Source organism: Salvia miltiorrhiza, chromosome 4 (assembly GCF_028751815.1).
Source record: "Salvia miltiorrhiza cultivar Shanhuang (shh) chromosome 4, IMPLAD_Smil_shh, whole genome shotgun sequence".
Classification (NCBI taxonomy): domain Eukaryota; kingdom Viridiplantae; phylum Streptophyta; class Magnoliopsida; order Lamiales; family Lamiaceae; genus Salvia; species Salvia miltiorrhiza.
In genome coordinates this window covers 47,973,682-47,990,689 of record NC_080390.1, presented here as the reverse complement: position 1 = coordinate 47,990,689, position 17,008 = coordinate 47,973,682, and the positions used below count along the sequence as shown (strand labels likewise).

The 17,008-nt window shown below is 35.6% G+C and overlaps 2 protein-coding genes and 1 long non-coding RNA gene across 4 annotated transcripts; 1 reads left to right on the top strand and 2 right to left on the bottom strand.

Annotated features, from left to right (window-relative positions):
• Window positions 1–2,474: 2,474 nt before the first annotated feature.
• Window positions 2,475–3,647, bottom strand: LOC131023535 (uncharacterized). The gene is made up of 3 exons (XM_057953080.1): window positions 3,042–3,647; window positions 2,821–2,968; window positions 2,475–2,713 (listed from the first exon to the last, which is right to left on the bottom strand). Exons 1-3 carry the CDS (start codon window positions 3,645–3,647, stop codon window positions 2,475–2,477), a joined length of 993 nt encoding a protein of 330 aa, XP_057809063.1.
• Window positions 3,648–5,002: 1,355 nt separating this feature from the next.
• Window positions 5,003–5,892, bottom strand: LOC131023936 (uncharacterized). Its single transcript, XR_009101561.1, has 2 exons — window positions 5,633–5,892; window positions 5,003–5,458 (listed from the first exon to the last, which is right to left on the bottom strand). It is a non-coding gene; the product is annotated as an uncharacterized LOC131023936 (long non-coding RNA).
• A 4,099-nt stretch (window positions 5,893–9,991) lies between these two features.
• On the top strand, window positions 9,992–11,176 carry LOC131023935 (uncharacterized). 2 transcript variants are annotated; one of them, XM_057953598.1, is made up of 4 exons: window positions 9,992–10,242; window positions 10,325–10,428; window positions 10,506–10,677; window positions 10,764–10,884. In XM_057953598.1, the coding sequence occupies exons 1-4, from the start codon at window positions 10,036–10,038 to the stop codon at window positions 10,812–10,814; spliced, it is 534 nt and encodes a 177-aa protein (XP_057809581.1). In that variant the 5' UTR covers window positions 9,992–10,035; the 3' UTR covers window positions 10,815–10,884. The 2 variants fall into 2 exon arrangements, with proteins under 2 accessions (XP_057809581.1, XP_057809580.1); XM_057953597.1 differs by having other exon boundaries at window positions 9,993–10,242; window positions 10,757–11,176.
• The last annotated feature ends 5,832 nt before the right edge of the window (window positions 11,177–17,008 follow it).

The window sequence follows — 17,008 nt, the reverse complement described above, 5'->3', positions numbered from 1 at the left end:
TGATTATTTTTATAATATGTTAAATTTAAGATGTATATTAAATATTTTTTTCATTAATTAAATTTGACAATGTTTACAAAAGAATTAAAATATAAAAAACAAAAAAAATAGTGGAAAAGATGGCGGAAGAAGAGAGAAAAAAAGAGAAGAAAAAACGCCCTTTTTATATAGTCCCTTCGTCCCAATAATGAAGACACACTTTTCTTAATGGGTTGTCTCAATAATGAAGACACATTTATATATATGGAAACAATTAGGGCTTACCAAATTATAATTAACTTAACCTTAATTACTAATATAAATAACAAATAAAAACCCTAATTTCTTCTCCGATCTATGATCTGTCGTCCTCCGCTACGCCTCCCTTCTTATCCGATTTTTTTTTACCCTCCGAAAATTGCGCCGCCCTCCTATTAGAACCCTAGGGTTCCGCCGCCCTCACCCCGAATCCGCCTCCATCTGTAAAATCCACCTCACCCATCGTTCAAATGGCCGATAAATTAGGTTGGGCGGCCTATTTGAACTCCGAATTCGTCCCTGATTCGGAGGACGAAGAATTCTTCGATTCTTTACCTCTGTTGCCTTCGCTGCCGTCTGGTTATGTTTATGAGAGCAGCGACGGTTTCCAGGGGTTCCAGGAGTCCAACGGTGGTGCTCTTGAGAAGGGTTTGACGGTGGTGCCGTCTCTGGTCCGACGCCCCATTTGTCGCCGACCCTCTACTGCGATGAAGGTCGAAGACTCGAAAAACTGGGATGACGTCGTGCACGAGCGGGAAGAGGTTGACGGCGGCGATTGGTGGCGCCGATGCTCCCCTACTTTGCGAACAATGGTCGAGACCATGTTTCCGGCTCTAAAAGGGTGAGATTGTTCTATTCGCTTGTGTTTCTGTGCAATCTAGGGTTTTATGGAGGAGTACAATGTGGTAGATGGATTAATAATGCCGAAATGATGATTATATGCTCAATATGTTCCATTTGGTTGTGTTCTTAAAAAATCTATGATTAATATGCAATTTATATGAGATTGTGGTTGATTATAGGGATGGCAACGGGCCGGATCTGGACCGGGTCTGACCAATACCAGATCCAGATCTGTTTTCATATACTAGATCCAGATCCGTGGATCTGAAAATTTTGGATCCAGATCCAGATCTGCGGGTCCACGGGTCCAGATCCATGGATCTACTATTTTTAAATTAAATCAAAAAAATTTCACAAAATCAACAACATCTAATTTCCATCATGAAAAATATAACACAAAATACTTTTATCTAATTACTTTTAGTTTTTATTCTTTTAAATATAATTTATTTATTATTTTTAATTTAGTTAATATTATTAGTAAACTAAATATAAAATATAAAAAATATATATAAAATAAAACGGATCCACAGGTCGGATCTGGGCCTGATTCGGATCTAAAATTTCAAGATCCAGATCCAGATCTGTTTTCAAAACTGAGATCCAGATCCAGATCCGTCGGGTCCAAAAAATTGAGATCCAGATCCGTAAAAACAGATCTGGATCCACGGATTTGGACCGGGTCCAAGATCCACTGTCATCCCTAGTTAATTACCCTCTGGTTTCGATTTTGGCAGCCTCTGTGGTTCTTTCTTGTGACTAATTTTGTGTGATTGAATGTGGTGTTGGCCCTGTTTGTTGGTATAAGGGCTGATTGCCCTCTGGTTTCGATTTTGGCAGCCTCTGTGGTTCTTTCTTGTGACTAATTTTGTGTGATTGAATGTGGTGTTGGCCCTGTTTGTTGGTATAAGGGCTGATTGCCCTCTGGTTTCGATTTTGGCAGCCTCTGTGGTTCTTTCTTGTGACTAATTTTATGTTATTGAATGTGGTGTTGGCCCTGTTTGTTGGTATGAGGGCTGATTGCCCTCTGGTTTCGATTTTGGCAGCCTCTATGGTTCTATCTTGTGACTAATTTTGTGTGATTGAATGTGGTGTTGGCCCTGTGTGTTGGTATGAGGGCTGATTGCTCTCTGTGTTAATTTGTTTTGTGACATGCATATTCAAAAACTTTCCACAAAAATCACTTAACCTTTACAAAATGGGGGTCATTTACAAAATGAGAGTCATTTACAAAAATTATGCTCCGCTTTCAACTGTTTTTCACATGTTTCTACGGAAATCCCTAAACCTGCCCCTTCAACTATACCAAAATGTGCCTTAAAAACTGAAAAAGACCACCTAAACTAACCAATGCAGGCGGTCTCAATCAACATGAGTTGATTGAAGGCATCCTCCATTGATCTAATACTACAAGTGTCTATTCTCAAAGCTTCTTTCAGTTGGGGAATACCTTCAACAACTCCTTTGTCAAGCAAGTACTGAATGCACTCTTCCACAAGCTGTTTTGGCACTTCTAAAGTCAATGGAAGTGCATCTTGTCTTGCAAGCACTCCCTTCTTCATATGTGGGAGCTTGTAATAGTTTTGGCCTCTCACTTTCATTATCTCAGTTAATCAACCCTGTAAACTCAAGAAAACATAGTTCAATGTATTAGGACTTAGCTCATTGAATGAAATCTGAACTGCTTTAACTAAATCTTCCGCGTTTGAGCAAACTGATTGCACTTGCAAGCTTTGAATAGCCCTAAACCAACCCAAGTCATTGATGTTAGTGTCAGGGCTATTTGGAGGTTGATGGACAATCCTAATATCAAAGGAAATATCAAAGAGAAGCCCTTTATTGCTGGAATAATCTGTGTTTACATGCAACATAAAGGAAATAAATCTTCTTATTTCTAAAATTAAGTTACATATGAATTGAAAAACTGAAAACCTACTAAATTAGAATGGCATTGCATACATTTGTCATTTGACATCCATACCTTATTGATGATACATTCCTTGATCACTTCTTTAGTGATGGACTGAATTGGCTTCTCTTCTAATGTTCCAGCCTGCCTGTTCTTGCTTGATCTCTCGGCTGGCACTCTCAGTGAAAGGAAAAATTCCTATTTTGCCATCAAACAACACACTCCCATCTGTGTCGAAAATGGGTCTACACACCACACACATAAACATAACCTTAGTAATGAACTTCTTACTCTTGCATGTGCGATGTGGTTCAGTTTCTTGTGGTGTTAAGTAAAATCTGTGGTTTGTTTTGGTGATATAGAACCACTTCTCATCGATATGCACTACATTGTGCATGGACTTAAACTTTAGGGCCATGCATATTCTATCATACTCAATATGTTCAAGAGAGAACTTAAGCCGCAATAACTTGTTGGGGCCTGTCAAATCAGGTCGGATAGCACTTGAATGAGCTCTGATCAGCCCTCTTGATATCCATCTACCCATTGTACTCTTCGAGCAGTTGATACCTGTTGCAAGCCTTCGAATTGTTCCTCTTTTGTGCAATTCCAAACTTGAAATTAATTCTAGATCGATATGAACTCTTTTCCTTCTAACCTCGTTGATTTTTTTGCTTTGAACACATATTAACTGACCTTGTGCTTGTTCTTTCTTTGCAGCCTTCCATAAACGGGCGATTGAACTCCTACAGCAGCCCCACTTCGTCATGGCAGCCTTTTGAGTGCCATAGTTCAACTTGCCATCTGCACTGTTGCGAAAAAGGAAGAGTGCAACAACTTGTCTTTCTTCACTTGTTAAATCCTTTCTTCTAGTCATCTTCTCTCTCTCTCTCTCTCTCTTTTTTTTTTTTTTTTTTTTTTTTTTTTTTTTCTGGTTTGAAGCTTGTAAGTCTGAAATGTTGGCTGAAAATGGTGTAGAAATTGTATTGTGGCAGATGACCCTTTTATAAGGATGTAGGCAGCCTTTTTTGTGGGAATTTTGAATTGAATTTTGGTGGAATTAAAAATTTGGGAGGTGCCGCCCTTTATTGGAAATCAGTTTTGTCATTTCAAATTTGGAGTTTAAATTTGGCTTACAAATTTCAGCTAGCCGCCTTTTATTTCATTTTGCAATTCATATGAGTTTGTCTTTATAACAGTGAATTAAAAAAAATGAAAAAAATGTAGAATCAGAAAAAAAATATATAATTTCCAAAATTTAATTATTTAAACATTTAAAATATAAAGTCAAAACTTATAATGAAAGTCAACAAATTCACTAAACTTAAATTAAGCAAATACACTAATGAGGTGGGCCATAACACTTTATCATCTAAACTAGCTCTCCTTAATCTTCATACCCAAATGAAGTGTGTCTTCATTATTGGGACGAAGGGAGTATGATTCACTAGTATATTGCATTTGAACTGACGAAATCTTGAAATTTAAATCTGAACCATCCGATGCAATTAATTTATGGTTGGGATTTGTTCTTATTTTATACATTAAGGGGTGTTTTCACCCTAGCCCTCCCATATATATATATATATATATATGGAGAAAGGTTAAACAGAGAATGATAAATATGTAGAGAATAGAGAATTAATCTGGAGCATCCAAATCTGTCAATCCTAGGGTTCAAATTTTATGCTGATTTTATTCTATAATTATAGCGCAAAGGATATATTTGTAATTGGACAATTATATTAATATCATGAATTAAGATTAACATATCCTAAATTATCTCTTTAATTTTTGGTAATATCTTATACTGCCATATCTTCTTATTTTTATTTTAATTTCGTCCATATCTGATATTTTCAATATATCATTCACGCTAATCTCTGCAAATTATATGAAACTTTCACATTTCTTTCTCTCTCCAATTTATTCAGCCCCTTCCCCATTCGAATATATTATTAATGTGTTTGTAATTGTTTTCGGCTTGTTCAAAAAGTTCAAATGTTAAATATTTTATATCAGTAAAAAATATTCGAATATTTTTGTTTAGATGTTCGTAATTTTTGTTCGAAATGCTTTATGTTAAATATTTTATGTTGATAAGAGAAATTCAAATAGTTTATTTAGATGTTCGTAAATTTTTAAAGCATGTTCAAAATATTTTATGTTAAAAAAACGAAAAAAAGCAGATTTCATAACAGAAACGAAAATAAAAGCGATTCGCCGAGAACATAAATGAACAGAACACAATTTATAAATGAACAGAACACAATATCTAAATGAACATAAACAAAGGAAAATTGGTTTCGATTGAAGCTCATTCAAAGTAGCTTGATCTCCGGGAAATCACTGATTTTGCCAGAACCACTGTGGAACTCACGGCTCCAAATCCACCGCCTCAAGGGAAAAAATCATAAATTCGCCTACATTTGTGTGGGGAACTCGAAGACTCTGTGCCCCGGCAACTGCGCCTGGCCGTTCCACCAGCCAATTTACGACCCGCAGAGCCTGCCGCTGGTGGCTCCTAACAACGACGTCGGCGCCGACAAATCCCTTCGGAACGTAAGTTAGAAAAATTTAACTTAAATTTGCACATTTACGAACAAATCAAGAAATGTTTCGAACAAACACCAATACTATCTGAATCGTTCTCTTTTCCCATTCCAGAATCGACAGGACACAATTTTCCTATACAATATAACAAATTCAGAAGTCAAAATCAGAGGAAAAAAACTAAAGATACACAGCTAACAAAAAATTTCGAACATGATTTCAAAAACCCAGCAAAAATTAGATTCAAAACCCCTAAAATCCAAAAAAAATAAAAATTGAACAAAAAAACCAGAAAAGAAATCGCATTACCTGTTCGATTTCAGCCCAAATCTTGTCTTCAAGCAAAATCGTCGACCAAGAACTTCGATATAACCGGTAAAATAAATTAACGATCGGAAAGCAGAGAAAATATTATCGAAAATCTGTAGATATCAACCAATTCTTTTTTTAACGATACATTTGAGGGATTGGAACAAGCGAGAGAGAGAGAGAGAGAATAGGTAGTAGATGGGGAGAAGATATGCTGCGGTAAATGTGGAGAGAATTTGGGATGCTTCATTTTTCACTTATTTTCAAAGTTACCAACATGCCCTTATCGTAACTAAAAGTCAATTTTGTTCAATTTATATTGTAGTTAAATGTGGCTTAACAGATTTAATTATAACCGTAGGATGAAGTGGTTTAAAAGGATGAGATCTCTTCTTTATTCTCTATACATAGAGTCATTCTTTGTTTAACTTGACCCTATATATATGTATATATATATATATATATATATTATAAACGCATATATGAATAGCGGTACATACAAATATGCATAACACTATGAGACCCTGTCATGTGACCAACGGCGAGAGGCACCTGACGGGTCGCATAATCCTATGCATTTTGTATGTCACACTATGTATATATGTGTTTACGTTTATGCATATTTGTGTTCAATTATATGCATAATTATAGTGACGGTCGTACCAAAAAAAGAATTCGACAATATATATATATATATATATGTATATATATATGCATATTTGTGTTTAACTATATGCATAACCTGACGAGTCACATAGTCCTATGCATATGTATATGCCACACTATGCATATACTTGTTTACGTTTATTATTTGTGTTCAAATTATATGTATAATTATAGCGGCAGCGAACAGCAGCGAAAGGTCCCTGATGGGTCGCATAGTAATATATATATATGCATATTTGTTTGTAATGTTATGTATATATATATATATATATATATATATTTATATATGTGCATATTTGTATTCAAACCAGAATCAGACCAAAATCATATTAGATATTTGTTTATGAGAGGATCCATTGCGATGAATTTGAATATGCATTCAATTAGTATGTGGATTGCACAATATTAAAGAGAATGAAATGCTTATGGAGGCCGTAGGAAGACTAAGAATTTACTTCATGTAGAAATTATTGGAGGCTACAAAGATAAAGTAATTAACAAGAAATGTCAATCGGGTTAATTTATCGAATTTAAGATCAATCCTATCGGATTATTCGAGTGCTGGTTAATCGAATTGAAAATTTTTCAAATTAAAATCTACAATCTTAATCTTAAATATTCGGCTTTTAGGCTAGTCCATCGAGCTAGTCAGACTCGAAAATTTATTAAAAGAATTAACTAATATATTTCTTTTGATAATATTATATTTGTAACAAACATTTACACGTATAAGTACGTGTCATTTCAACATCGACTTACATAATACTCTCTCCATTCCAATAGTAATGTTCCACTACTTTTGGTTACGAAGATTAAGAAGAGTATAATTAGTGTATAAAAGTGAGTTGGTGCAAGGTATTTAAAGATTACTTACAGTGAGTTAGTGGGTTGGGCGCACTGTTAATAATATTTTAAAAGGCTAATTGTTTACGAAAAACGTATGAGATATTATTAGTGGACGTCCCGGTAAGTATAGTAACTGGGACAGTACTAGTGGGACAGATGGAGTAACTAATATGTAACTCTTAGAGATATAATATTTTTGTTAAATGGTTATCATTTTTAATGGGTTAATTGAATATAATATCACAAACTTTGTCCGAAATTCATTTTCCCCACGATCTTTAAAAATTTCATTTTTTATCAAATACTTTGACATTTGTTCAATTTCCTCGCGATTTTCTTTTTCGATGATCGGAAAAATGACATAGCAGTGATGTTGATTTAATTTTACACATGACATTAACGTAGAATATATATGAATTTTAAATTACACATATAATATTAAATAAAAAAACTCTAATTTCTTTTAATTTCTCATTTTTAGTGCTTTCATTTTGTTGGGTTTCGTTTGAAGTGGACGTTGAATAATTCATTGAGCTCAAGGAGAATGACAAAAAATTGTTATTGATTGCAACATAGGAGCTTGCATATTGAAATTTTGTGCATCGGTTTTTTGGTCAAGGAGAATCATCTTCTGCTATTTTTCTTTGTGGCAGATTGAGTTTGCAACATAGGAGTTTGCAGAACTTTCTACCAAAAAAGGCACGCATAGCATAATTTTTTTGTAGATGTTTTATGCTAATTGGACTTGATCATTTGCAAGTTCACAATATGAGCTCAACAATACATCAATAATCGGAAGAAAAAAAAAACATGGGGAAATTGAACAAATGTCAAAGTATTTGATAAGAAAATGAATTTTTAAAGATCGTGGGGAAAATGAATTTCGGACAAAGTTCGTGATATTATATGAAATTATGCAATTAACCCAATCGAACGCAGCGTTTCATTTACCGGAATAGCGTGTGCCGGAGAGACACATCAGGGCCACGTCGATTCTGATTTGAGGGGAAGAAAAATCGTGGAAAAATTGAACAAATGTCAAAGTATTTGATAAAAAATATAATTTTTAAAGATCGTGGGGAAAATGGATTTCGGACAAAGTTCGTGATATTATATGCAATTAACCCTTTTTAAATTTTTTCATGTAAATATTTTATGTTAAGTATTTGATTAAAAACATAGAGAAGTAAAATGATGAGTATAAATTTCTAATATTAAATTTATAATATTGAATCAAAATACATTTCACAAACTTTTGGAAGAAAAAAAAAGTTACTCCCTCCGTCCCCAAAATAAGTTCCTCTTTGGGGACGGCACGGGTTTTAAGGAAAAGTGGTAAAGTGTATTGATAGTGGAGAAAAATATGTTATAATTAGTATTGGGAGTGGTGAAAAGGTGAAAAAATGTTATTAATTAGTATTGTGAGTGGTGAAAAAGTGAAAAGTAATAATAAATAAAGTATTATTAGTGGTGGGGTAGTTGTCCAAAAATGAAAAGAAAGAAAGAGGAACTTATTTGGGGGACGTCCCAAAAAGAAAAAAGAGAAACTTATTTCAGGGACGGATGAAGTATTATAATTAATTTTCAGAAGCAAAGTAATGAAGTTGAAAATCAAATAACGAGAAAAAATTCATATGATCATACGAACACATTGTTTTCGGATCAACTAGATAGGATTCGGGTCATTTTTAGGCCAACCCTATCGGGTGTCAGATTGTTCTTTTACGAGCTATTCAAGTTGAAAATTTCCAGTCCTTACATTTTTGAATTGTCGATTTAATGAATCATTCCACGAGTTTCAGGTTAAATTGACATTCTTAATTATTAGTATTTGATTAAGAAGATATCTATTAATATTTTTTATTATTATTTATTAAATAAAGAGTTATGACGAGCAAATTGAAGGTTATGAATAGAATTACTTCTTTTAAAATATTATTAATAGGCGAAAAAGCCTACCATCTCGAGTAGTGATGTCCAAGTCAACCATGAACCGACTGAACCAGGTTGGAAATCGCTGGTCAACCGTCCAAAATCGGCGGTTTTCTCATTTTTTTTATTATTTTTTTAAATTCAAATTTGACATTAGTTATTAGTTTAATACCAGTAAAATTGTTTAATAAGCATAGTTTACTTGTTCAATTTTATAATTTGAAAATTTTAATTTATTTGTACATGTAAATTATAACTTTTTATTTTAAATTTAATAAAAATACGAATTTTATTGCATTTTGGATGTTAATATGTTATAATTTTATTTCGTTTGTAATTTTTTCAACAGTGTCGTTACATGTAATGTAATGTAATGGAATTTAATAAGAAAAATATACACAATACATAAAAAAATATGGTCGGCCCTTGAACCAGCGGTTTTAAGCCCATTCCTTCTCAATCTCTTCACGGGCCCATTACGATTCACCTTCTAGGTGAACCGTGAACCGACGATTTAGGCCAGAAACCGACGGTTCTGGGCCGGTGGGCATCACTAATATCAAGCCCTTGAGAACGAAGGCATTATAAATGAAATCTTGTTAGGCCTAATGGTTAGTTTAGGCCCAATAATAAGAATAGTCTGTAGAAACTTAGAAAACTCTCATCTCATGTTGTCATTAGTTTTCCAATTCATTGACTGAGCCAAGTCAAGTGCCCGCCATAAACATCATAAATAAAAGAAAAAAACGAAAATTTTCAAGTTCAAAAGAATGGACTAATTCAGACCAGAATCAAAGTTTAGAAACAAAACGGGCGAAATCTTCAGCACACATATATTAATATATTGTAGCTGCTGTATATAACTGATCAAATCTAATTTCTGGTCAAATCAGCAAGTAATAATTATATTATAAACCACCTCAAACTATATAGTATAAGTAAACATATGAAATCAAAGCATGCAAAAAGAGTTGAGCAGAATGGGGAAGAGGTTGAATGCTCTGCTGGGAAGAAGCTCCAACGCTTCGAAGCTAAGGACGGTGGCGAATCTCGCAGTCGCTAGAATTGCCATACTCAGAAATCTACATGGCGTGAGATGCCGCCAAGCAAGATCCGATGTGATTCAGCTGCTGCACCAACCTCATCAACAACGCGCTCTCCTTCGAGTAATTTGACCTCAAGATTCCATGACATAATTAATCAAGCTTGTGTGTGTAATTGATTAGAGTTTCAATTTTGTTTTGATAGGTTGAGCAAGTGATGAAGGAGGAAAATGCTTTGGATGCACTGGTTATGATAGAGATGTGCTGCCATATATTGGGGGAGAGCACTGAGATTATCACAAACAGCAGGTACAGAAGATTCTAGCCTCTCTTTTTTTTTTTGTATCTGTTGACAAAAATGAATTAATTGTTGGTGTGTGATGCAGGGAGTGTCCGGATGAGGTGAAGGAGGCGGTATCGAGCTTGATCTTTGCAGCTTCGAGAAGTGGAGAGTTCCCGGAGCTACAAGAGATTCGTCGCATCTTCACTTCCAAATACGGCAAAGACTTTGCATATAAGGCTGTGGAATTAAGAAATGAGTGCAGAGTTTATCCTAAGGTAAGTTAGGAAGGTGAGAGTGAGTTTAATTAAGTCCTTTTCTTGTCCTGATTTTGAGATGATGGTTGTTATATTTCAGTTGGTAGAGAAACTATCGACGGAGAGAGCGAGCTCGGAAAGCAGACAAATTGTGCTAAAGCAAATCGCGGAAGATAATGGGATCGCTCTAGAATTCATTGGAGGAAGTAGGAACATGAAAGATGATGGAGATGCATTCGACTCGGATGATGCAATGAGTGGATTAGATATAATAATAGAGAATCCAAATGTATAATGTGGAAAAGAATGCACAACGGAATTGGAGTGATGATTCCCAGAGGCAAGGAAAAACTACACCAGAGTAAATAGTTATAATAGATTAGATTAACACAAGTATCTAGCTAGTATATGGATTCTTTTATAACCTTCTCAATAAATATGATAGATAGTTTCCTATATGTTCTAACTGCATAATTACCCTATAATAATAACTACTACGTCCTCTCGCGTGATGCATGCGTCATGATCTTTGTTATTATTTTTAAATATTTAAATTACATAAAAATATCAAATACTATCATTATTTATGAGTTAGATTAATCGGTGACAAAAATTTATTTCTTTTAGTTTAAATATTAGTATCTGATAATATTATCTACTCAATGAGTGTAATATTAAATTTAGTGAGTATCGTATAATAATTATTAAACTTATAGATTATGAAATAAATAATTTAACTCTCATTTTGAGAAAATTATTAAACCATCAATATAATAAAATTAATAGCCCACATTTTATATAACATTTTGGACTTATAAAAGTCCAAACTCTTTATTATTAAAAATTCATATTTCCTTATCCCAAAACTAATAAAAAAAATAAAAAATACAAACAATATAAAATAAAACAATAACAATAAATCTATTTACGAAGTATCATTTGCATACATGAAAAAGTATCATTTTTATGTTATTAAAAGTGTAATTTGTAATGTATCATTTTGTGAATTATCATTTCTCAGCCCATTCAAAAGTATCATTTGCATGGATTAAAAGTATCATTTTCTTTTTATAAAAATTATCATTTGATTTTATAAAAAAAATCATTAAATACATTAAAAGTACTATTATTTTCTATTATTAAAAGTGTCACTATGTATAATTTACAAATTATCATAGTGTGACAAGTTGACCCAAGTCATATTCCACGAAAAGACTTAACACGGCTAATGATCTATGTGTTACACAAAATATATATATATATATATATATATATATATATATATATATATATATATATATATATATATCCTAAACATTAATAGTTCAAAGTTTGTTTCTAGATAATCAAAAGTAAATTCAAAGAAAAGACAAAAATGATTTTAAAACAAATAAAAATAGGAAAAACGAGTCTAGGGTCAAGGATTATTCGCCTCGAGAGTTAACACGTTAGCAAAAGATTAGCACAATTTATCAAACCTAACAATTGCATTCACGTAGGAGCTCAATGCAATAACTTTCGTATTCATGCTTTGAGAGTATGCAAACTAAATAGCTAGAAGCGATTAACGATTAGACCACGCGTTTCTTTTAAGTCTAACTCCAATTAAACAACGATCCAACAATGAATTCATCTCTTGATCTCATACATCATTTAACAAGACAAATCAATGGTCAATTGATAATATAAAAGAGAAAAATTTAATTGGACAATCACAAATCATTCACAAACTAATTTAACTCTCAATTCCAATATCTCAAACCCTAGAATTGAAATTTAGTTCATAATGCTGTAAAAATAAAAGTAGGAGAAAATGTAATTAATTCATGGAATTAAAGCAAAGAAGAAAGATAAAGTAATTCTTACTAAATTAGAGTGCAAATCTGTGCCCAATGCGTAAATTAAATGATAAACTAAGGTTTTCCTAATGTTCTTGCTTCATAAGAAAATATAAAAGTTGGGAGTTAAAGAATAGAGTTTAACCGTCAAAAACTCCTTTTCATATGTAAAATCCTGTCAGAAAGCCTCAGAGTCAGCCCGGTTGACGATGAGCTGGGGCGCGTTCAATATTCTGCCCATCTTTCTTCAACTAGTCATCCTAGTTGATGGTGAGCCGGGGCACATTGTATTTTCTACCCAATTTTCTTCAATAAGTCAACCCGGTTCACTGTGCGCCACGGCTAGCAAAATTGGTACACCCTTTTTTTCATAGTTGTGAGCCTACTTCAAGATCTTTAAATGTTTCAACATCAAAATCTTTTCTTCTTAAGCTGAAACATAACAATTTCACACATAGCTCAACTTGATACACAAAAACCAAATATAACCACTAACCACACAACTTTTGTAAGAAAGTACGACTAAACTAACTAGAGAAAACGACACAAACAACAACGAAACATAGATCATAAACAAAAAATCATGCGCACATCAAGTTTGAATTTGTCAAACATCACAAACAAACAAAGAATCGTTCCAATTTCAATAAACATGTTACTCCCTCCGTCCAGTTTGGGACGTTATAACCGGGACGGAGGGAGTACAACATTTCAATTTCAAGAAATTTCGGTGATTCGACCCTGAAATTTCTCCCGGACTTTAATAGTCAATTATACTGAAATTCGATAACACAAGTTCACGACAATGAAAATCCAAATTCGAACCTAGGTAGTCAAAGTAGAGGTTCGTCGGCGACGACGGGAGATGGACGCTAATTTACTTGGTATTTGTTGCTCTACGGAGGCGACATCCACACGAGAGGAGGTTGCAGGGCGCTAGGCAGTGGGCAACGAGGTGTGACTGTTAGCTTTTCGGTGGGAGATGCAACAACTAGAGGGCGGCGGTGCAGTGTGCTACTAGGGACAACTTGAGCCTTGAAAAGTTGTTGCGGTGTGGTGGTGAGGGCTGGAGGGCACGTGGCTGGAGAGCTAGAGGGTGAAGCAACACTTAGCGACCGGAAATTGAGCTGGGGGTGACATCGACGCGACGGCTGGAGCTTGAGGGAGAAGAGGGAAAGAAAGAAAGACAAAAGTGGACCACTTTTACTATATCGGACGTCCGCAAAGAGTATACCACTTTCCTTTTATAGAAATGGTCCCACAATCCACTTTAATCTTTTATCCTTACAAACACTCTTTATTTACAAAAAAATCACCCCAAATTCAATCTCAACCACACATCTCATAGAGTGGTGGGACCCTTTCTCCACTACATCAAAATTATCACCAATTTTATTAAATCTCGTGTCCAACCAAAGTGGTCCACTTTTGACGGACGGAGGGAGTATATTTTTTTTATATGTTGAATCCGGATTCGGTCGAAGGATCGGTACTCATGGTGAGTTGAAGCGCAAAGGAGAATTTGTCGTTTACCCCCCTCGTCCACAAAAAATAGTCATTTTTTTGCCATTTTTGGATGTCCACAAAAATTAATCTCTTTTCATTTTTACAAATTATCAATCACATGGTGGACCCTATTCTCCACTCATAATACAATTAATTATCATTATACATACTTATTTTTTAAGTGGAACTATTTTTTCATTCATAATATAATACTCCCTCCGTCCCACTAGAATTGGTACACTTGCTTTTTTTGTTTGTCCCACTGGAATTGACACTTTTCTAAAATGGTATGTGATCCATACATTCTATACACACATAAAATAAGAGGACCCTACCTACTTTACACTCTTAACACTTTATTCTTAATTTTCGTGCACAACTCAAAAGTGTCAATTCTAGTGGGACGGAGGGAGTAACTATTTTTATTAAAATCTGTGTCGTTCCTTACTAGGACTATTTTTTGTGGACGAATGGAGTATTAAACATAAAAGAATCTTACAAAGTTTAAGTAATTAAAAAAAAGAGTAAATATCATATTAAACCTTAAATTATACCCGTTTCTATAAAAAATATCCTGAAAGTTTCAAAATGTTCTCAAAACCCTCAAAGTATCAGAGTTTTATCAAATATGTCCTGCATCTATTTTCCGATCACCAGAAACGTGATGTGGCTCGCCGAATGCCATAATGTAATTTAAATTCTATATTTTTTTTAATTTATGTCATTTTATATTCTATTTTTTTAATCCATGTCATTTTATAAATGAAAATCCATCCTAAAAATTAAAATCTATTCTACACTTTTTAATCCATATCACCATTCCACATACACATCACACAATCACACGTAGGGCTGTAAACGAGCCGAGCCGAGTCGAATACAAGCAGGCTCGAGCTCGGCTCATTTAAATATTTGGGTGTTCGAGCTCGGCTCGAGCTCGATTCGAGCTTTTATCTTGATGATCGAGCTCGGCTCGTCACCCACATACTAAGCTCGAGCTCGGTTCGAGTTCGGCTCGGGTGATGCTCGATAATGTCGAATTCGAGCTTGAGCTCGAGCTCGGCTCGTTAGATGTTCGTATATATGATGTTCAAGCTCGAATTTGTTATAAATTTAACAAAATCTTCTTAATTAATATGTTATTCGAGTTCGAGTTCGACTCGTTTAAGGCTCGTGTACTAACTCGATTGAAGGCTCGACTAAAGGTTCGTGAACAGACTCGCGAACATGTTCGCGAACAATCGAATTCGAACATGTTCGCGAGCTCAACGAGCCGAGCACTGTCAGGCTCGAGCTCGGCTCGATAAAAACTTCGAGCTTGAAATCAGGCTCAAACTCGGCTCATTTATTATCGAATCGAGCTCCGAACGAGCTTTTTTCGAGCCGAATCTCGAATAGCTCGCGAGTAGCTCTGTTCATTTACAGCCCTAATCACACGCACACATACATTAGAATTCTCGCCAACCCCCCTCTCTGCCTAACGCCGCTAGCCATCGTCCGGCGTCGTTGCGCCTCCTCTTCCCCTTCTCTCCCCTCAACTCTCTTTCTCCCTTCTCGTCGGTGACGACCACAGCATCAGCGCCGCCCAACTGCCTCACCTTTTTTGGATCTGCCGCCGCCGGCCCTGCTTCCTCTCCGTCGGTCGCCGTTCAGTCGCCCCTTTTGCCTCCCCGGCACTAACAGGCCTCACCAACAATTCCTCCATCTCCATTCTACTTCTATATTTCTGATTCCATTTTATTTGTTTTAGATTAGATGAATCATTTATTAAATCTCAAATTTCGGTGCAAGATGTTTTCTTCAACTCAAGTTGAGTTGTTGCGTATTTAGATTAAAAATAAGAATTTTGGTGAGAGGCTATTTGATGTATCCGCTCAAGAAGGGAGAGAGAGTTGAGGGGAGAGAGAGGGGAAGAGGAGGTGCGGCGACGCCGTGGTTGCTGCCCGTCGGGGAGGCGACGCTGGGCGGTGGCTGGCGACGCAAAGAGGGGGTTGGCGAAAGTTCTGGTGTATGTGTGTACGTGTGGTTGTAAGATGTGTGTGTGCTGATATGGATTAAAAAGTGTAGAATAGATTTTAATTTTTAAGATGGATTTTCATTCATAAAATGACATGAATTTTAAAAAATATAATATAAATTATATTATGGCATCCAACAAACCACGTCACATTTCTTATGACCGAAAAAAATAGATGTGTAATATATTTGATAAAACTCTGATACTTTAAAGGGTTCTGAGTAGGGCTGGGAATTTCGAGATCGGGTAATCGGGTACCCGATACCCGACCCGAAAAAATCGGGTATCGGGTACCCTATACCCGAAAAAATCGGGGTCGGGGTCGGGGTCGGGTATTTTGGCTGGGAAAAAATCGGGTATCGGGTATACCCGAAATACCCGAATTTTTAATTAATTGTATTTTAAATTATATAATTAATTCCCATTTTCGAAAATGAAGTCAGAGGGTCTAATTAATTCCCATTTTCGAAAAGGAAGTCAGAGGGTCTAATTTTTAAAGTTTCAAAATGAAGTCAGAGGGTCTAATTAATTCCCTTTTTCGAGAATCGAGAATCTCAAATTCCCTATTTCCTTTAATCCCTTCATTTTCCTATTTCGGTATTTCCCTTCGTCTTCGTGAGTCTCCGCCTCCCGCCTGCTGTTCCAGGGACCAGAATCTCCGGCCTCCCACCCAGCGCCCCTCGCCCGCCCGCCGTTGCCGTTTTCGCGACGGCGCGACCCTCTCCAGTCGCCCCCAGATCTGAGACCCTTGCTCAGTCGCCCAGCCGTTCCCGTCGTTCCACGCAGCCGCCTCCGTCGTCCCAGCAGCCGCGCGCCTCCGAGCTCCCAGCAGACGCCGCCAGCCGTTCTTCTTCTTCCTTTTTTTTTTTGTTCCGAGCTCCCACCTTTGATTAGTTCCTTTCGATTCGATTTTGGGGTTGTATTGAGAGTTTGACTGAAATTTGGGGTTGTATTGAAATTTTGGGGTTGTATTGAGAGTTTGACTGAAATT